This window comes from Theropithecus gelada, chromosome 5, assembly GCF_003255815.1.
Source record: "Theropithecus gelada isolate Dixy chromosome 5, Tgel_1.0, whole genome shotgun sequence".
NCBI classification, from domain to species: Eukaryota; Metazoa; Chordata; class Mammalia; order Primates; family Cercopithecidae; genus Theropithecus; species Theropithecus gelada.
Window position 1 is genome coordinate 147,449,003 of NC_037672.1, and position 22,795 is coordinate 147,471,797.

General features: G+C 32.8%; 1 protein-coding gene across 2 annotated transcripts in view; it reads right to left on the reverse strand.

Annotated features, from left to right (window-relative positions):
• The window catches only part of LRBA (LPS responsive beige-like anchor protein), a 756,763-nt gene that overhangs the window by 213,440 nt on the left and 520,528 nt on the right, over positions 1 to 22,795 (reverse strand). For both annotated transcript variants that reach the window (XM_025385122.1, XM_025385123.1), the window contains exons 41-42: positions 10,340 to 10,457; positions 7,945 to 8,047 (exon numbers count right to left, since the gene is read on the reverse strand). In XM_025385122.1, the coding sequence (XP_025240907.1) occupies positions 7,945 to 8,047; positions 10,340 to 10,457 (221 nt within the window). The remainder of the gene's footprint in view (positions 1 to 7,944; positions 8,048 to 10,339; positions 10,458 to 22,795) is intronic.

Below are 22,795 nucleotides of genomic sequence, written 5' to 3' on the forward strand. Positions count from 1 at the left end.
AGGCCTACCGCTAAGGAGCTCATGAGAGATTCCTTTGACAGCCATCCAGCCACAGGCTGGTTGTAGCTACTACTAACATCCTAGCTGATGTCTGTACATTCTATCGCAATTGCATTTGTAATAGGATGTTGTCTTAAAATTTTAAAATAAACACTGATCAAAAGTAGCTCAAATCAATACCAACTTAGGTATGCTAAAAGTAAACTGTAGGTTTCCACTGCTAATATGTTTCAATCAATAGAAAAATCCCAGTGTTCGCTCTTTCCAGTTCTTAAATTAGTTAACTAAATTGTATTGATGATGAATCAATACCTACTATGAAAGGAAATAATTAGTAATTATGCTATTTCAATGTAGTCCCAGCACACAGAAAAAAAATGCATACACCTACACTCTCCCAATACCCTATACCATGAGAGAGAATTTGCCGATTTAACATTTCTCTCAGATACTTATTAGGTTACTTTCAACAATATAAATGCTAGTTATTAAGTCCATACATTCAAATACAAAACTAATATGTGAACTCTGATTTACCAGAGATTACAGATACAGGTTTTAATTACATATAGTTACAAAATCCTTAATCTATAGATTTAATATTATATTAAATAAAAAATTATATGATATAATAGAGCAAAATCCAATCTTTTATCAAAATGATTAAAAGTTTTAATCAGATTTACCATGTGTATATTAAATAATACCATAGTACATACTAAAATGATTATAATAAATACTTCTTTTAAAAAAGCATCACATGTACAGATGTAATAAGCACTTTTGGCTTAGGTATTTTTAAATATGCTTAGAGAGCTTATCTTTCAATAATCTTGATTGGAGTATAATTAATTTTTTACTTTTATTTAAACATTTTTACATAGATGTAATAATTGTACATATTTATGGTGTACACAGTGATGTGATACATATAAGACACTGATCAGATCAGGTAATTAGGACATCCATTATCTCAAACATTTATCATTTATTTGTGTTAGCAACAGTCAAAATCCTCCTCCTAGCTATTTGAAACTATGTATTACTGCTAACCCTAGTCATCCTACAGTGTTACACAGAACTTTAGAATTTATTCCTCAGTCCACCTCTTATTTTGTATCCTTTAACAAATCTCTCCCTATCTCTCCCTCCCCACTACCCTTCTGATCCTCTAGTATCCACTGTTCTACTTTTTACTCATTGGAGATTAACTTTTTGGTAGCTTCCACATATGAGTGAGAACATGCAGTGTTTAACTTTCTGTGCCTGGCTTATTTCACTTAATATAATGTCCTCCAGGTCCATCCAGGCTGCCACTAATGACAAGATTTCATGTTTTTTAAGGCTGAATAGTATTCCATTGTGTACATGTGCCACCTTTTCCTTATCCATTTATCAGTCGTTGAACACCACTGATTCCATATCTTGGCTAGTGTGAACAGTGCTGCAATAAACATGGGGGTGCAGATGTGTCTTCAATGTACTGATATCCTTTAGTGTGGATAGATGTCCAGTAGTGAGAACTCTGGATCACATGGGAACACTATTTGTGGTTTTTTGAGGAAGAGATATAATTTAATACCATAATATTTGTCAAACTTAAGTGTACAATTTGATGGGATTTGAAAATATATATATATATATGTATGTGTGTGTGTGTGTGTATATATATATTTGTGTAACCACCACCACAGTCAACATACACTTTAAAAGGTCCCTCATAACCCTCTGCAGCCAATTTCCTTGCCCCAACTCCTGGCCCCTAGTAACCAATAATTTGCTTTCTGCTACTGTGTTGTTTTGCTTTTTTCAATAATTTCATATAAATAAAACCACAGTCTATAGCTATGATGTATGAAGCCCATAATGTTTAATTTCTTTCATTTAGCACAACACTTTTGGAATTCATCCATGTTGCTGCATGTACCAGTAGTCATTTCCTTTTTATTTCTAAGTGGTATTTCATTTATTCCATTGTATAGAGGTACAGCAATCTGTTTAGCCACTCACAGTTGATGGGCATCAAAAATGTTTACAGTTTGGGACTAGAATAAAACTGCTATTAATATTTGCTTAAAAGTAAATGTGAATATGTATGTTTTCATTACTCTTGAAAATTGCCTAGGAATGGAATTAGTATGATATACATTAAGTTCCTAACCTGTACATCCTCATTAATATTACACATTCTTTGTTGTTGTTTTTGAAAATCAGGCTTGCTGAAGAATTTACAGAGAAAAATTCATTATTTTTAGGGGTACAATATAATGAGTTTTCTAAACAGAGAGAGTTGTGTAAGAACATCAATTATGACATGGAATATTTCCATGATCCCCAAAAGTTCCTCTTATTCTCCCTTGTATGCAATTCCTCCTCTTTTCCCATAGCTCTTAGCAATCACTGCTCTGTTTTCAGTCCCTAACAGTTTTGCTTTTTCCAGAATGTCATATAAATGGAATCATACAGCATGCAGATGCAGCCTTTTGCGTTGGCTTTGTTCACCTAGTATAATATTTTCAAATTCATCTGTGTTGTTGCATGTATTAGTACAGGACTTCATTCCTTTTATTTCTAAGTATTATATAGATTCCATTGTGTGGATTTATCACAGTTTGTCCATTTACCAGTTGATAACCATCTTGGTTATTTCCAATTTTTGTGATTATTAATATGGCTGCTATAAATATTCATGAAGCAGTCACTGCATGAACATATATTTTCATTCCTCTAGGGCAGGAGACCTAGAGTGAGACTTCTAGGATGTATGAGAAAATGTATGGTTAATTCTATATGAAACTGCCAAATTGTTTACAAAGAGGTCATACCACTTTTCCCATCAATAACATGTGAGGTTCCAGTTACCTTGTATACTGCTCTTGGTATTGTTAGATTTTTTAAAAGTTATTCGAATAGGTATGTCATGGGATCACACTGTGGTTTTAATTGGCATTTCTCAGATGACTAATGATGTTTGGCTTCTTTTCATGTGTTTATTTGGCATCTACATCTATTCTTTGTTGAAGTATCTGTTCAAAACTTGTTTTTTTTTTTGTTTGTTTGTTTGTTTTTTTTGGTAGCCAGGTTATCTTGTTTTATAGCGTGTTTCCTACATATCCTGGATGTAAGTCCTTTATCACACATAAGTTGAACAAATACTTTAACCCAGTCTGTGGCGTATATTTTCATTTTCTTAAGAGTTGGCATTTCAAAGCAAATGTTTTTTATTTTAATGAAATCAATTAAAGATTTTAAGAAATATTTACCTCATTCAAGGTCACAAAGATTTTTCTCCTATGTGTTCTTTCAAGAAGTTCTACTTTTAGCACTTATGTTTGTCTACACTACATTTTTTTCTGTTACATTTTGAGTTAATTTATATGTAAAGTAACAGGTGAGGTTCTTTTTCTTTTTAGATATGGCTAACCAATTGTTCATCATTATTTGTTAAAAAGATCATTTGTTAAAAAGATGGACATACCTTGACATCTTTGTCAAAAATCAAATTGATCATAAATGTTTGAGTCTATTTCTGAACTCTGTTACAGTCCATTGGTTTACATGAGTCTATCCTTAAATAACAAGCTATCCTAAAGAATGTAATTTTACATTAAGTCTTTTGTTTTTTTTCTCAAAATTGTTTAAACTATTCTGGATTATTTACAATTTCACTTAATTTTAGAATCAGCTTGTCAATCTCTTTTTTTCCTTTTTTTAAATTAAAAAGAAATAGAGATGGGGTCTCCCTATGTTGCCCAGGCTGGTCTTGAACTCCTAAGCTCAAGTAATTCTCCCACATGGGCTTTCCAAAGTGCTGAGATTATAGGTGTGAGCCACCATGCCTGGCTATCTTGCCAATTTCTTTAAAAAAGAAAGAAAGAAAGAAAAAGCTTGTTCAGATTTTGGATAGGGCTGCTTTGGACCTCAGATCAATTTTGGAGAAAACTGACATCTCAATAATATTGAGTCTTCCAATCCATGAGCATAGTATAGTACAACTCTCCATTTTTAAGTTTTAATTCTCCAAAACAGTTTTATAGTTTTCAGTGAGCAGGTCTTATGCATACATTTTCAAATTTATCTATATGTATTTATTTTTTGATAGTATTTAGACACTAGTTTTAATTTCAGTTTCTGATTCTTCATTGCTAGCATTTCATCAGGGATAAAATTGAGTTTTGTATATTGACCCAGTATGCTATGAACAGCTAAACTCATTTATTAGTTCTAACAGCTGTTGTTGTTTTTTTTCCTCATAGATTCTCTGGGACTTTCCACATAAACAGTCAAGAATATGTGCTAAAAAGACTATTTCATTTCTTCCTTTCCAATCAGGATGGTCTGCAGTTCCCATTTCTTGAAATGCCTTTGTATGCATTTAGTGTTCAGGTAATGCTGGTCTCATATAATGTTGTTGGGAATTTAATCTCTTTTTCTATTTTTTGCAAGAGTTTGTGTAGAAATAGTATTATTTCTTCATTAAACATTTGATAGAATTCATCTAAACTACAAGTTTTCTCTGAGGTAAGGTCTTTTACTACAATTCAGTTTCCTTTGTAGAGCTATTAAGGTTAACCATTTCTTCATTAGTGATATTTGATAGCTTGTGCCTTTCAAGGAATCTATTTCATCTAAGTTGTCTAATTTAGTAGCATAAATTTGTTCATAATATTTCTTTATTTTTCTTTTAATATCTGCAGTATCTGATGTTCCCTCCTTTATTCTCGATATTTTTATGTCTTCTCTTTCTGCATAAGTCTTTGCTAGATATTTACTATTAATACAAAATTAATCTTGTCAAGAGACAGCTTTTCATTACATTGAATTTTTCCTCTATCATTTATTTTTATTATTTTTTTCTTTCTTCAACTTACTTTGACTACATGTGCTCCTCTTTTTTCCCACGTTCTTCAGACTGAAGCTAAGATCATTGATTTTAGGCAATGATCCTCTCCTCCTTCCCTCCTGCTTCCCCTCTCCCTTCTTAAATAAAATCATTTAATGCTATAATTCTATACTAGGCACTTCTTTACCTTCATGTTAAACATTTCTATAGGTTGTGCTGTTATATTTTCAATTAGTTACAATATTTCTAATATCCCTTGTAATTTCATCTCTGGCCCATGTTTTATGTAGAAGTACGTTAATTTCCAAATACTCAAGAGATTTTCCAAAAACCTTTCTGTAACTGATTTCTGGTTTGTAATTAACCAGAGATCCAAGATCTCAATCTTTCTAAACATTTTGAGGCTTGTTTTAGGACTGAATATGGTCAATGTGACAAATGTTCTATGTGTATTTAAAATGAATGTATTTTGTGCAGTTGACTAAAATGTTTTATACATGTGACATAGATCAAGGTGGTTAATAATGTTCCAGTCTTCAGTACACTTACTGATTTTTTGTCTACCTGTTCTCTAAATTACTGACATAATAGGGAGAGGCTGTCTATATTTCATTCCACTTCTATCCATTTTTGTCTTATGAATTTTGAAGCTCTATTTTTAGATGTATGTAAATTTAAGATCATCATTTTGATGAACTGGTTCTTTTATCATTATGATATGTCACTTTTTCCTCTGATAATATAATGCTTTGTTTGGTAATTTGGTAATTGTTATGGGTTGAATTATGACTCCTTAAAAGTCCTATGTTGAAGACCTAACTCTCAGTACCTCAGAATGTAACAATTTGCAGAAAGAATATTTTCAAGTTAAAATGAAGTCATCAGGGTGGGCCCAAGTCCAACATGACTGGTGTCTTTGTAAAAGAGGGAAACCTGGACAGAGACATACATAGAGGGAAAACAATGTAAAGAGACACAGGGAGAAGAGAGGCATCTAAAAACCAAGGAGAGAGCCTGGAACAGATCCTTCCCTCACAGTCCTCAGAAGGAACCAACACTGATGAAAACTTCATTTTGGACTTCTAGCCTCCAAAACTGTGAGAGAACACATTTCTGTTGTTTAAGCCACCCAATTTGTGGTATTTTGTTATGACAGTCCTAGAAAACTAATATAGTAATGATATGACTAGCTGGCTATTTTTACTAAGGTAGTGTTTGCATGGTATACCTCTGTTCTGTCCATTTACCTTTAACATATAAATGTATTTATATTTAAAAGGGGCTTCTTGGTTGCCAGAGTCAGAGGAGTGGGAGAAATGGGGAGATGTGGTCAAGGTGTACAAACTTTTCATTGTAAGATGAGTAAGTTCTGGGAATCTAAAGTTTAATATGAAGATTATAGTTCATAATATTAAACTGCATATTTAAATTGCTAAGAGAGTAGATCTTTAAGTATTCTCACCACACACACACACACACACACACATACACACACAGAGGTAACTGTGAGGTGATGGATATGTTAATTAACTTGAATGCAGTAATCATTTAACAATGTATATATGTATCAAACCATCATGAGGTAGACCTGAAATATATATAATTTATACTTGTGAATTACAACTCAATAAAGCTGGAAAAAAATACCTACTGAAAAAGAAAAAAAAGAGCTGGTTTCTTCTAGGCAGCACATAAATGAGTATTGCCTTTTTATGCAATTTGGTTTCTTCCTCCTTTAAATTATATAGCTTAGGCAAATAATACTTCAAGGTAGCACAATTTTTTTATTATATTATTTTATAAATAAGACATTGGTCATAAAACTTCAAATAAAAAATACATAAATAACTTTACCACAGCATTTTTTATAATAATGAAAACATGGAAATAAAGCAAATCTTCACCAATGAGGGAATTAATCAATTTTGGTATATTTATATTCCAGACTATTAGCAACCAATAAAAATTATGGGTTTTTTTGTCTTGTATACATCACAAAATAGCTAATTTGAGCAAATTAATTTATCCATTACCTCATATATGTATCATTTTTTGTAATCTACTCTCCACAATTTTTAAGAAAACAATACGCTGTTACTAACTATAGTCTCTACGCTGTAGGATAGATCTCTTCAACTTATTCCTCCTAACTAAAATTTTGTATCCTTTGACCAACATCTCTCCCGGTCACCCCACCCCTAACCTTGGTAACCACCATTCCACTCTCTACTTCTGTGAGTCTAACTTTTTTAGATTTCACATATTTAGATCACACAGTATTTGTCTTTCTGTGTCTTGCTTATTTCACTTAACAAAATGTCCTCCGGGTTCATCCATGTTGTTGTAGATAACAAGATTTCCTTCTTTTTAAAGACTGAGTAGCATTCCACCGCATATATATACAACAATATTTTCTTTATTCATCAACTGATGTACACTTAGGTTGATTTCTGTATCTTGGCTATTGGGAGTAATGCTGCAATGAAAACAGTAGTGCAGATATCTCTTTGACATACTGTTTTCATTTCAATTAGATATACACCCAGTAGTGGCATTGCAGGATCATGTGGTATTTCTGTTTATACATGTGTGTACCATTATGACATATATCATGTGTGTGTGTATTTATACACACATATACCATTATGATATATATTATATATGTATCTTTGAAAATAGCAATTATATCTATATATATATATAAAAATATCTTTCCTGAAAGGTTAGTAAACTTTCCATGAAAGAGATAAATAGTAAATCTTACAAAATATATTTTTCTTGGGGTAGGTTAGGCAATCTTTTATTTAATGATTATTTGCTAAATATATACTCTGCTAGACACCATACCATATACTAGGGAAAACAGTATATTATAATGCAGTTTAGTCAAAAGAAAACTTAAAACAGTACATTATAATGCAATTCAGTCAAAAGAAAATACTAATAATCATTATTTACTATGAAACATAAAACAGAAAGTTATAAATTTAGAAATAAGTGAGAACACTAATACAGATCAATGTTAAGAATATTAATACTGGTTAATTAATACAACTATTAAGACAGATCACTTTCCCTAAGTTTCTCATATAAAACAGTACCTGGTTTGAGGCAATCCAAAACTTGTACCAACGCCAACACGAGGTAGATAGTTAACCACTTTCTTTACTGTTGCAGGGTCTGGGAAGTTGAACATTACAGCAACTACAACAAATAATTTTTAAAAATCAGAACACAGTATAACTTCCCTTCTGGAAAACTGACTCCTTGGTCCAATAAAATATTTACTTTTAATTCAGGTATCTATTCAATATAATTCTTACTATATTCCTTTTATATGGTATATATCAAGTTTTAGTATTAATATGCCAGTGGTAATATTCATTTCACTTATAAACTCCTTTACCATAGACAGTTCTTTCCTAAATACTATTAGGAGTTATAACAGTTGATGTTGCATTGATGTGACATGAAGTTGAGATTATGAGACATGATAATAATAATGATAATGATAGCTGAGATAATGTGACATGAAGCTGCAACTTTAAATTTACAAAAATGAATTTTGGCAAGTCAAAGGTATTTCTAGGAATTTCTAGAAACAAATGTTAAAAATTTAAGTTCATATAGTTAAACAACTAACACTAAAAAACCACCAATATACCTATGAAATAATCAGTTACATTTATTTCCAATCATTTTTAAAACAGTCTTTTTACAATGTCTATATGTTTATCTTTCATGTGTTCCAATGAGCAAATGTTCATATAATCCAAAACAATGTATGACCTGAAGGAAAATTTTTCCTCTGTGGTTAAAAATCAAATTTAAATGTTTTCTCATCCTATTTCAATAATTTCACATACATGAGAATACCAAGAAGCATATGTCAATATGTAAATATATTTAGCATATAAATGTTAATCTATGAGAGTAATCTATAAATTTTTACCCATCTTAAAGAACATGAAAGTAAAATCACACAATCATGAGAGAGTTTAGAAGATATTCATTTGGTCAGTCATGGAATTTTAACTTCAATATCAGAATCATATGTAAGCTACAAGCGCTCATCTAGAAGATGGTCCTTCTTCTCTACCAAGTGTTAAAAAATACTTAAAGCCAAAAAAAAAAAATTACCAATGTTGCCACAATTTTTAAACACTGGCATTGTCAACAAGTTTCAGGTATTCAGGTAAATAAGTAATCAATCATTCACTAACCACCTACAACATATTTAGTAATGTTATATATATACACATACACATAAGAATATATACACACACATAAGAATATATATAATACATATTATATATGAGAATATATATTTAATTATATATATATATAAGAATATATAATATATATTCTTATCTGTGTGTGTGTATGTATACTTTAAATAAGCCTCCTTTACATATCCACTATTACACTGAATTCAGGGGGAAAAAATAAACAGACGAAAAAACCATCATAGGTTATGGCAGATGGTCAAGGCCATGAGGCAAAGGCAACAGAAAAACACACATATAAAAACAAGCATGCATAAGAAATTTCAAAGAAAGAAAATGAATGAGGATGAGCAAGTAATAAATATTCTAAGATTGAAGCCCCTTTGGGACAGCAAGGATGCGGACTGAAATAAAGTATGAAACATTCTCTTGATTATTTCCCTAGAATAATGATTACATTAGAAGAAGAGGTATGTGCCAGGAGGAGATCAAAAAGGAAAGGGAAAAATATTTTCCCAAAGAAATTTGTGTTCCCTAAAGACAAATAATTTCATAAAGGAAAAACAAGATGTGTGTGTGGGATACATGCAGGCATGTGTACCTTTAAAAATAACCGTCAAACCATGTATATATAATACAAGGAATATGTACAATAAATCAGTAGGTTTTACATATATTCCATTGTATGCCTCCACCCATACCAAATGAAGCTTTTCCTTCAAGTTCAACTTGTCTCCCCTTCTTGTCTTAATGGATTTCACCAAGTTCCATTGTAAAACCACAAATCAAATTTTAGTTCAACTTTCAAGAATGATGAAATACAGAGCAAACAGAACAGTTCAGTATCATTTTCTCATGGTTCCTTTATAAACGAAATATATCAGAAAAGAGATTAAATAGATGTATGAATCATTAAATCATCCTCTCCTCTCCCCCAAATGCAGCCACCTTCCAGAAGGAATGTAAGCATCAAAGCAATGCTCAGGACATCAAAATTCCTCTTCAAACCGATTAAATGGTTATGTATTCCTTATGTTTATAAAGCCTTATATCAATTTGTGATATGGCAAAAAAAAAATTACAAATGATTCTATTAATAATCAAGGTGGGAAAAAACCATGAAGAAGCATTTGGTACAAAAAAAGAGGTCACTAGAACAGAGGGTAGGCTACAAATTACTATCTAAATTGAAGCAATATGGTATGTTCAAAAATGAAATCTTAAGAGATGGAAGTCAGCTCTGTAACAATGTACTTCTGTAACATATTACCTCTGTTTGCCATAAAGATCTCCAGGGCTGTATTTTGCAAAAGATAACGACGAGAAAAGATTGATCGTATCTCTGTGAACAGCCATTTTCCATGCAGCCCTTCTGTATACGCCAGGATCTAATGAGGAAAAAAATAATCCCAGGTAAGTAACAATACTTGTTTTTTGTTGTTGTTTCTTTCCCCAATTAAAATAGAAAAGACCCTATTAAGAAAAATAATTTTTAAGAAAAAAGATTTAATAGTTACTGACATAATTTGGAGATGAAGAAAATAAACTAATTTATGGAAAAGAAGTTTAAATAAAAAAGCAAAGTAAAATTATAAAACATTTAAGTATATATTTGGGCTTTTAAAAACAATGATATAATCTACTGCTTCTGAGGAAATACGTATTGCATCATTTACTGATTGATTTTTAAACCACATTATGAAACATGAAACTTCAGATAAAATCTTAGAAACAAAAAGACCTCAAAAGAGGCCACATATGCTTATAAAACACATACACAATTCAGTTTCACATGATTATAATTTGCCCAATAATGCTTTTACATACATTATAATACAAATATATTAAGTTCATAACTTTACAAAATGACACTTTTAAGGTCACTGTTAAGGCAACAGTCATTCAGAAAGTGCAAAGACTATATAGAGGTTAAGTATCATTTTGTCAGCTAAAGCTAAACACAAACCTGCAAATGAACTTAGCATAATCTCCCTATGGGATAGGTGGTTGTCAGAGTAACTTGTTACAATTCTTGTCATCCCAAGTGACAGACAGAGTTGCTTAAAATGCTTTGCCAATTCAAAGTAATCCTGTCTTTAGTTCTAAGCCACTTTGTTGCTTTGTTATTCAAGTTTTGTTTTTCAAAAAGTTCATTTCAAAAGCTAAATTGTGAAAATGTTAAGGGAAAACCAGACTCAGCATTTCTCTACACCTGTACTATACATAATACATAAGAAAATGAGATGCCTTTCTATCAAAACCTGATATTCTATGAAAGCAAATTAAGTTAAAAAATTAAGACATATCTCTCAAAAGTAACCACTATTAAAAATTACAAATGAAACATCTGATTATGATACTGCATTGTAGGAATAAAGATGGGATGAGCAAAGAGGAAAAAATAAAGAATAGTAAACATTTATCCTTCTCAAACTGTTTTTTCTTTATTCATTTTCATTTTCAAAATCCTAATGGCAAATAAATCTACATTCTTCAATGCAGAATGTAGTTTTTTTTTGGAAAAAAAAGAGTAGCAAACCTTATTTAAGTCAGTAAGTATGTATTTCAGTCTTCCTACAAAAATGATTCTATTTCTGACACCACAGAATCTAGAAATAAAATGGATATAACTCTAAGGGGGAGTGTTTCTTAAAAATACAAAACAAAAAGTTCAAAGGACAAGATAATCATGCATGCAGTTTTGAAATGGATGACAGAGAAATCCTACTAATTCAATAATATAATCAATACCTATGTAAAATAAAGGTAAATGAACAGGAAAAGAGAGGACAAAAATATTAATATTACTCTCAGAGATTGCATGTATCTCTTTCTCTCACTTTGATCAGACATACCACCAGTTGGTCTATGGCCCCAGAGTCTTCAGAGGCCTCCATTTGTTCTCTCTTTTATTTTTACCTCTGAAGTCTACTATGACCAGAGGACCCTTCGCCTCAAAATTTTAAAATATAAATCAGATCACATCATTCCTGTATTTAATAGCATCCAGTGACTTCCCATGACATATATAATAAACTCTTAAGCTCTTTATAATTGCATAAAGCCTCATATCTGGGACTGTCTGATGAGCTCAACTCATTCTTCCTCAGGGCCTTGTTTTGTCCTTGTTTTCCACTCTGCCTGGAATGTTCTCCCAAATCTCCACATGGTTCAATCAGTCTCACATTTAGACTTCTCCTCTTATGTCACTTCTGCAGTGAAGCCACAGGATCTAAACCCCAGTAACTCTATTAACAACTCATCCCACCCCAAACTTATCAGATTTTCTTCATAATACTTATCACTACCTGAAATTTTAAATATTAATTTAATTTTCGAGACAGGGTCTTATTCTGTCACCCGGGCCGGAGTGCAGTGGTGTGATCACAGCTCACTGCAGCCTCAACCCCCTAGGCTCACATGATTCTCCCATCTCAGCCTCTCAAGTAGCTGGGACCACAAGCATGTGCCACCACATCTGGCTAACTTTTAACATTTTTTTTGTAGAGATGAGGTCTCACTATGTTGCCCAGGGGGGCCTTGAACTTCTGGGCTCAAGTGATCCTCCTGCCTCAGCCTCCCAAAGTGCTGGGATTATAGGCATGGACCACTACAACTGGCTACTAACTGAAACTATAATATTTGCTTGCTAGTCTATTGCCTCTTCAGCACTAGAATACTAGAATCTAAGTTCTATTACAGCAAAGACTTTGAATACACCCTACTTCCAATGCCTAGAAAAATATCTGGCATGAAGTGGCAATTTTCAGATTGACTAAATGAATCAATGTATGGCAACCTTCACTCCATATTTGACCCACATGATATTTTAACAAAATTTCACATGGTTGAAAATAGTTAAGAAAACAGATATTTGCAAAAATATTCGGATTTCTGTCTTCTCAAGAAAAACTAGGGTATCCGGCAAACCTGGATCTATATGCCACATAGTAATAACTGGCAATGCGCTCTCCATTTTGGTACCATTTTCACTTCACTTATTATTATTCACTAATGTAATGTGAGCATTCATTCATTTACTATTATCCACCTAGCTTCCATTGGTACTTGAGTTTGCTACCCTGGACTTACCAAATATTAGAGAATCTAATATATATTCTGCAACATTTATAGTCCAATGTATCCATAAGAAAAACAAGAGCCAGGGCCAGTGGCTTACATTGGTAATTGCTGAGCTTTGGGAGGCCAAGATGGGAGGACTGCTTGAGGCCAGGCAACATAGCAAGACCCCACCTACACAAAAAATTAAATAATTAGCTGGGCGTGGTAGCACGCACCTGTAGCCCTAGCTACTCAAGAAGCTGAGATGGGAACATCACTCAAACGCAGGAATTCGACGGCACAGTAAGTGATTGCGCCACTGCACTCCAACCTGGGCAACAATACGAGATCCTGTCTCTAAAAAAAGAAAAAAAAAAAAGAAAAACGAGGCCTAGACATGTTAAATATATGAAACAAAATTCCTTGTCAAGTTAGTGGCAGAATCTTGCCTATTTCCAGGTTTTCTAATCCAAAAATACAGAGCTTCCATTGTATATGCCACATTGCCACATTTTTAAGAAAGGGTGAAACATCTGTTAAACTAGAACCCAATTAACTGCTTAAAATTTTCCTTCACTTGGGTTAAAGAGGGAAGAGGAAAATCAAAGGAAAACAAACAAAAAAATCTTTTAAACTCTTTGATAAGTTAGGAATATCACACACTGGTCTGAAAATTCTACCCTTTGTATCTATAGAACTATATAATAACATCTGTTGCTCATAATAGTGAATTCACTCGTTGCAAAGTCATGATCATACAACTAAAGATTTAATCACATTCTAGATTACTCCATTTATTAGGAGAAATGAGTATACTACAGCATTGTTACAAGATTTTTAATGTACTGAAACAGTTTTCTGATTAAACAAAATATACCATTTCTATTCCATTCCCTTAAACAGTATGGTTATTCAAAGATCTGCTTGAAACACAGCAAGTGTCATAGTCCTTTAAAACCTGTTTTACTCCAATGTCAAAAATACTCAGTAGTAGGCCGGGCGCGGTGGCTCACACCTGTAATCCCAGCACTTTGGGGGCCAAGGCGGGGAGTTCACGAGGTCAGGAGATGGGGACCATCCTGTCTAACAAGGTAAAACCCCGTCTCTATTAAAAAAAAAAAAAAAAGCCAGACACCGTTGCGGGCGCCTGTGGTCCTAGCTACTTGGGAGTCTGAGGCAGGCGAATGGCGTGAACTCGGGAGGCGGAGCTTGCAATGAGCCTAGATCTCGCCACTGCCCTCCAGCCTGGGCGACAGAGCGAGACTCCGTCTCAAAAAAAAAAAAAAAATACTCAGTAGTAAAGAAAATGACATAAGCTCCATGCACCTTCTACTCAGTAACCTTATAAGATCATAACACTTTGCCATATTATTCTATACATCTATAAGCAAGTGATAAATGCATTACAGACAGTGCTAAAATTTCACATGCATAACCTTCCAGATCCCATTTTCCTCTGTCACAGCCAATCACTATCCTTGTTTTTAGGGTTATCATGTATATGTACATTCCTATATGTAAGTTTTTATACTATTAGTACATACATATCCATAAATAACATACATCACTTTGTATGTTTTCAAACCTGATATAAATGGTATCATACTGAATGTATAATGATATGCTTTTCAAGTTAAATATGACAAAATCTAATGAAGTTTTAAAACAGAGAAGAAAAAACAGCATGAGAAAATTATTTTAAATTGCCAAATGTGTCAAAAATTAAAATCTTACACACAAAAAAACTAGCCTAATCTTTAAAAAATTAAATAAAATTCCACAATTAGGGCCAAAAATATTGAGATTTAAAATAGAAACTAGCAATCTCTTAACTAAGGAATTACTAGCTGAAATTTATATAATATTTCTTTAAAGTGTTCATTAGGAAAAGGTGTCAGTACCGAAAAGCAGCTGAGGCCTAACTAAGCAAGGGGTTCATTTCTTATTGGAATAGTATAGGCCTGGTCTGAGGCTTCACTTCAAAGTCTCTAGAGTTCAATTAAAACTGGATTAGGTAGAAACAGACCCTTCTTTGGGACTTTCTGTTCACTGAAACTCTACATACACTGACAGCACCTTAGACAGAGGTCTAGCCCTCCAGTGAATCAGTTGCCATAGAAACCATATCATTACCATTGCTCTGCAGTTATGACCTCAACTCCTGAATTGCTTGAAATCTTTACTCTCTTTGAATGTTTACCACCTTGTTTTATTATTGTTAGTATTATTAGTAAATTAAACTTTCAGTTGTTTTAAATAATTTGTTTCAAAGATGGTTTGTTAACTAAATGTTGAGATAGTGTGTTAGAGAGAAAGGATTTAGTATTGAATATATAGATTATATACACACATAAATAATCTTTATTTACTGTAAAAAATCAAATCTATCTTCTTTAAAAGTTTTATTTGAAAATTGTGCCTTATGAAAAGGATATATTATTTTTCCCAAATAATGCACATATTTTTTCCTTCTATCCTAGAAATAGTATATTATTAACACATAAGAAAATTTCTTTACTTTGTTGCATTTATTCTTAGTAAAAGTAAGGCATTTTTTACTTTCCCTTTACTAGTCCATTTGTAAAAGCTTGTAAGTTTATTCAAATTAAACTCTCTTTTGTTTTCTTATCCTCATGAAAGAACAAAAATAGAAATCAAGATTCACTGCCCAACTATATACTCTTATTTATTGAATACAGGGACTTTTAAAAAGTAGATTTAAAAGAGTTAAAGCCAATCCTTTTTATTATTATTATTATTATACTTTATGTTCTAGGGTACATGTGCTATAAAGCCAATCATTTAAGTAAATAGAAAGAGAGGTTTTATTAAAAAAAAAAAAAAAAAAACTATCCTCAATACTTTTTAAACATTTTTAAATTCCTTCTGAAGGGTAAATATTAAAAAGTGACAAAATGTTTTACCTCAAAAAAATTTTTTACATGACAGCCTGCATATAGAACATCAATAAAAGGTATTTTTAAAATTACTATTCCTAAGGTTTAAAACTAGCATAGCCTATCCCTATGCCAAATATTTCCCAATTTCTATAGTAATTTTATTTTTTCAGGTAATTCCAGATTTCTGAAGATTTTGGTGTTAAGAATAAAATCAGGTAATATATATCAACAATAATACTTAAAAATTCACAACAGAACCATCTCCAAATCCTATGGATATATTTAACATCAGGAAAAATGTTTTTAGCCAAATATACAAAATATAAACTAATCATACCATCCATTAAGCAATAACACAATGGCTAAGAAAGTCTAGAAAATATTCACTATATCCCATTTTAATGGAACATAATTATATACTCACAGGTTTATACTTTAATAAGGAAAAGCTAATTATTTGAACCACCTTTAAAATAAAGATTATGAAAAATACTTTCATATCAATTCACCACTAAATATATGTGCAAATATGTTTTATGTTACAATAATTATAATTTGAACAAATAGCTAAAAGTAATTTTAATCAAGTATTTTAAAGTTGCATCACTATTATTAACATAGTTTTTACATTTTGCTATAGATTTCTCTGAAGGTAGATATCAAAGCATAGCACCTAATTTACTCTAATAATATTGAATTCTAGTTGGTTCAAGGATTTACTTCATCACCAACCATATAACTTTTAGTTTGAAATTTCAAATATACATTCTTTAAGTAAAATTTAGAGGTCTTTTTTGAATATGACAATGACATATAGTTGACTCTGGTGGAAAATTTAAGATGATAATTTTCTTACTAAATGTATATCCATGAACACTTAGAATGTCCCCAAACTTCAAAAAACAACAAAAATGAAAGTCATACATAAAAAATAAAATTACGTCTTAAATTAATTGTGTTGTTATTTAATTTTTTTCATCTAAACAGTATATTTCCCTTCTGGTTTCAAGTACCATGATGTAGTACAGTATTCATAGTGTTTTCATGGGTGACAAATTCAATTAAACATATTCATTACTCTAATGTTCTACTTGGCAGTTTTAGTCAGTATGAAAAATTAAAAATATATAAATAAAATGCTATGTGACCTTTGTATTGATTGGACTAAAATGGCTTTAGCCTGGGTGTGGACGATGGGGCAGCTGGGAGGGGCAAAAGGGGAGCCGACAAACACACACACTCTTATGTTTTCTCTTCCAATTACTGAGGGAGATGATAAAACCACAGCAAATGATGTATCAGCTCATTTTATCTTATCGCTTTGGGGCTAGGTGACAATGAAGTTCATATTTCACTGGCTCCCATTGAAGATTGTGAAAATTACTTGCCCTTATGACCTGAAATTTCACTAGAAGACAGAAATTTCTCTTCTGCAAAGTAATGCAATTTTTCAGACGTCAACCTTTAGCCCAGCTTTAAAAATTAATTTCATTTATATTAACCAATGATATTGATATTTTCACAGAACACTCTTTGATACATGAAGCACTGACTGGCAAATTGATGTTGCTTTAGATGGGTAAAACTATTTTATTTTAAGCTGCTGTGGCAGACAGATTTATGGCAAACTCAAATTCCCATTTCATAATTTAATATTTGTGCTGGAGTGATGCACCTTTAAGCCCTTGGCCTGTAAATAATTCAGATTCTTTACTTGGTTGTTTTATTTTCAATATTCCTCAGCTTAAAAATAATTTGCATTCTAAATGATGCATCTTAAAAGCCATCTTGTATTCAACTAGCATTAAATATCAATCTTAATGAGTCAAAAGCCAAATGTAGTAATGAAGGAGAAGAACAAAGAAGGTATTTATCTATCTTCCAGTTCATTTTTAATACAGTTTTTAAAATTTAAGCAATACCTTAAGTCTATATTTTTTTTTTGAAAGAAGGCAAGAAACCAAAATGAACTCACAAAAGGATATTAAGGAACCATAGCAAGGAACATGAATATATTTTATATCTTTTTCATAGCAGCACATAACGTGAAGAGCTGGGTGGTAAATTTTCAGAGAAAGAACAAAATGAAATTAGATATTTATCTAAATTAAAATAGATCTAGGTTTGAAGGTACCTTTTAAAATATAAACAAAAATAAAGCCACTATGTCAATATCATTGTGAACAAGGTATAAAAGGGTCTCATCTGATTTTAGTAAAGGAGATATTGAAATTACCTTGCATCTGTACAAAAGAAATATTTCAATATACAATTTCAATATTTTAGAGTAATAAAAATGCTACTAAAAGATGCATGATCTGGTGTAGTTTACAAGTTACAACTTTGTTACCTTTATCCAGTAAAGAGTTTTGTCCAATTCAAATAATGCCTTGAGAAGATAATCATTAAACAAATACCCTTCTATTTTATAGGAAAAGTCAAGCATAAATATGCATATAATTTATACATTCATTTATGATCTTAAAATTAGAAAAAGGCTAAGAAAGCCATTTATCTAATTTAGGTAGTTTCTCCCCAAATGGTTTAACACTACTTTGGCTAAATTTCTATACTCAAAATAATTTTTGCACTTTTATGCCAACAATATTCAAATTGTTTTTCTTCAAAATATTTATATTTAGTTCTTCCTTACATGTATGGTATAGAAAAAAATCATAATATAAATTTGTCCTTTATAATTTTTTCATTTAGATTGAAAATATTCCTAGTTACTTCTCAAAAAGTTGTGACAATAACATGCTATTATCACTGAATTAAGCTATAAAGTATCTCTGTTAGGGCCAGGCAAAGTGGATTATTCCTGTAATTCTAGCACTTTGGGAGGCTGAGGCAGGAGGATCACTTGAGGCCAGGAATTCCATACCAGCCTGGGTAATACAGCAAGATCCCATCTCTACAAAAAATAAAATAAGATGAGTGAGGTGGCAAGTGCCTGTGGTTCTGGCTACTCCGGAGGCTGAGGTGGGAGGACTGCTTGAGCCCAGGAATCATTTGAAGCTGCAGTAAGCTATGACTGCACCACTGCACTTCAGGTTGGGCAACAGAGACTTTTTTTTTCTTTTAAGTATTTTTGTCTAATGTTCCACATACTGATTCTCTATAGCCATGAGCTTTCTATTCCTTATTACAGAGTTAAATTTAAGTCACCACTAATAAAAAACTAATTTTAAATATATTGGAATATTTCATAATAAATACTTAAAAACAACCAATGAACAGAAACTGTCTTTCTTCTCAATGCCAATTCTTCCTTCATGAACTCCATCTTTGATGGGTATCAAAAGTCCTCCCTAAAAGTTTTTCACTTTTCATAGAAGTAAAAAGTAAAACAGAGGATACTGGAGGTTGGAAAGCGAGGTGGGAAGCAAGGAACAGGGAAAGATTTGTTAAGGAATACAAAATTACAGTTAGACAGTAGTAATTAAGTTCTAGTGTTCTATACCACTGTAGAATGACTCCAACGAACAATAAAATATATAGTTTCAAACAGCTAGAAGTAGGATACTGAATGTTCCCAACATGAAGAAAGGACGTTTGACATGATGAATATGCTTAATTACCCTGATCTGATTACTATACATTATGTGTCTACAACATCTTTATGAACCCCATGAATATGTACAACTATTGCTTAAAATTTTTTAAAAATAAAATGACCAAAGGTAAAGTAAAAAAAATAAAAATAAAAAAAAATAAAAACCCTTGGGCTGGGCGCAGGGGCTCGTGTCTGTAATCCCAGCACTTTGGGAGGCTGAGGTGGGTGAATATTCCTGAGGTCAGGAGTTCAAGATCAGCCTGGGCAACATGGTGAAACTCCATCTCTACTAAAAATACAAAAAATTAGCTGGGCGTGGTGATGGGCGCCTGTAATCCCAGCTACTCAGGAAGTTGAGACAGGAGAATTGCTTGAACCTGGGAGGTGGAGGTTGCAGTGAGCCAAGATCGGACCAATGTACTCCAGCCTGGGCAGCAAAAGCAAGATTCTGTCTCTAAATAAATAAATAAATAAATAAGTAAATAAGTAAATAAGTAATCCCCCCCTCTCCCAGATGTATGAACTACATCTTCAAGTTAGAGTAATATCAGTTTACTGATAGACTACTCTGTGCAGCAGATACAATATGATTTAGCCACTGGAAGTTTCTCTGTTACCTAAGCTATTTAAACAAATTAAAGGGAAAACTTTTGTTTATCTTGAAGAAATTTGCTTTTGTTCTTTGAACACAGCAAGCAAAATGGAAAGGAAAAATTACACAGAACTTGATGCTAAGAGCCTAAAATCCCCAGGACATATTTTTCCTAATCAGAGGGAAATACTTTTCTAGTTTTTAAAAATTAGTTTCTGCCTCCTACTAAATATTAAGCTTGTTTAGTTGGAGTCATTTATAAATGAATGGTACAGATTTGTATTCATTTCCATAACAGAGCATGGAACTAAATGCTGTGCTCACATTTGCCTTCAGATGTAATCTTCCAAAAAGCCATTTTCTTAAAGGGCACATATGTAATAGAACATTATGAATAAAATTTAAATAGGACTTTTGGGGTTAACCTCATTTCATTGCATAACTCCATATTGTTGCACAATCCTCACTAGATTGGAGTTCATACTTAACTGGAGTTCTTATGACACTACATCACTAGTCTTAATCATCTTTCTAGTCACAGTATCACAGCACAATCCCAGAAATACTGAAGAGACTGACTGATGGATGGAGGGCCAACTTGGCTTCACTAAGTGTTTACAATCAGGCCAGATGTGGTGGCTCACGTCTGTAATACCAGCACTTTGGTAGGCCAAGGTAGGAGAATCACTTGAGCTCAGGAGTTCAAGATCGGTCGGGCAACACAACGAAACTGTCTCTGCTAAAAATGGAAAAATTAGCTGGATGTGGTGGTGTGTGCCTGTGGTCCCAGATACTAGGGAGGCTGAGGCAGGAGAATTGTTTGAGCCTGGGAGGCAGAAGTTGCAGTGAGCCAAGATTGCGCCACTGTACTACAGCCTGGACAACAGAGCGAGACCCCATCTCAAAAAAAAAAAAAAAAAGGTATCTACAATATAAGATTCTGGGAACACATGAACATAAACACAGCAAAAAACAAAAAGGGGAAGAAGAGTAAAATGGAAAACTACAACATAAAAATTTTTAAAACTCAAATTCAAGGGTCAGAGTACTTCCACTTCTGAAGAAGATGGAGTAACAGGGCGTGGATTTACCCTACCTAAGCAATATGCAAAATGAACATAATATACAGAAAAATTGTTTTCAAGATATTAAATATCAAGTAATAAAAAACAGTGATTCCAGAGAAACAGGAAACAAAATTGTGACACCTACTAAAGCCCAAGCACACCATCTGAAAGACTTTGCAGGCCCAGAGGAAGAAAGAAAAACTCAGTTAGAACATAATGGTCTCCTGCAGTAGAGAAAACAGAGCTTGAAGTAGAGGGAGATAAAGGTGTCAAAAGCTTGCAGGGCAGACTAGCAGCTCAGAGAGAGATGCAAAGCAACAGAGCTCCAGAGATCTGCAGTCTTCGGCTGAGTACTGACTGAGCTATGAAAGAAAACAATGTGAGACCAGTGAAAGAATCATTGTAAGAAATTACAATGAACAATACTCAGAGCTCACACAGAATGTAAAAATCTCACGATTCATGGAGCACTGTATAGACTACTCAAAAGGGTTTTGCCACAAAAGTGAGGAAAAGTTAGCCCTAGACTTAATGCTGCTCTAGTTCTCCCTAAAAATCTTAAAAGTAAGCTCCACATGGATCAAACTATTTCTAAGTAACTTAACTGTATCCCAGAACAATGTATTAGAATATTTATAGGAATGAAAAAACATCCACCACACAAGTGGGTAAAATTCACCACAGCTGGCATTCAACTCATAATTACCAGGCCTGCAAAAGAAGCAGCACAACATGACCCATATGAGGAGAGAACTTAATTAAACAAAACTCCCCTAGAAATGACCATCAACAGAATGTTTAGAAAAAGACATCAAATCAGACCAAGTATTTTTGTTTTGTTTTGTTTTTGAGACAGAGTCTCACTCTGTCACCCAGGCTGGAGTGCAGTGGCACAATCTCTGCTCGCTACAACCTCCTAGGTTCAAATGATTCTCCTGCCTCAGCCTCCTGAGTAACTGGGACTACAGGTGCCCACCACCATGCCTGGCTAATTTTTGTATTTTTAGTAGGGTGGGGTTTCACCATGTTGGTCAGGCTGGTCTTGAACTCCTGACCTCAAATGATCCATCCACCTGGGCCTCCCAAAGTGCTGGAATTACAGGTGTGAGCCACCACACCCAGTCCTAAGTAGATTTTAGAGCAAACCATTTTACTAGGGATAAAGAGGGTCATTTCAAAATAACATCATTTCATCAAGAGGCTTTAACTATCCTAATTGTTTATGAACTGAGTAACAGAGCTTCAAAACACAAGAAGCAAAAACTGAGAGAACTGAAAGAAGAAACACATAAACCCACAATATAAACATTTCAACATTCCTTTGTAATTAATAAAACAAGAAGACTGAAAATCAATAAAGATACAAAGGAGTTGAACAACACCATCAACCAATTGAACCTAACTGACATTTATAGAACTCCAACACCAGAGCAAGTTTACAAAAATCATATTTTGGGCTAAAATTCAAGTTCCAATAAATTTAAGACTCAAATCATATAAAGTATATTCTCTGACTATAATAGAATTAAATTAAAAATCAATAACAATA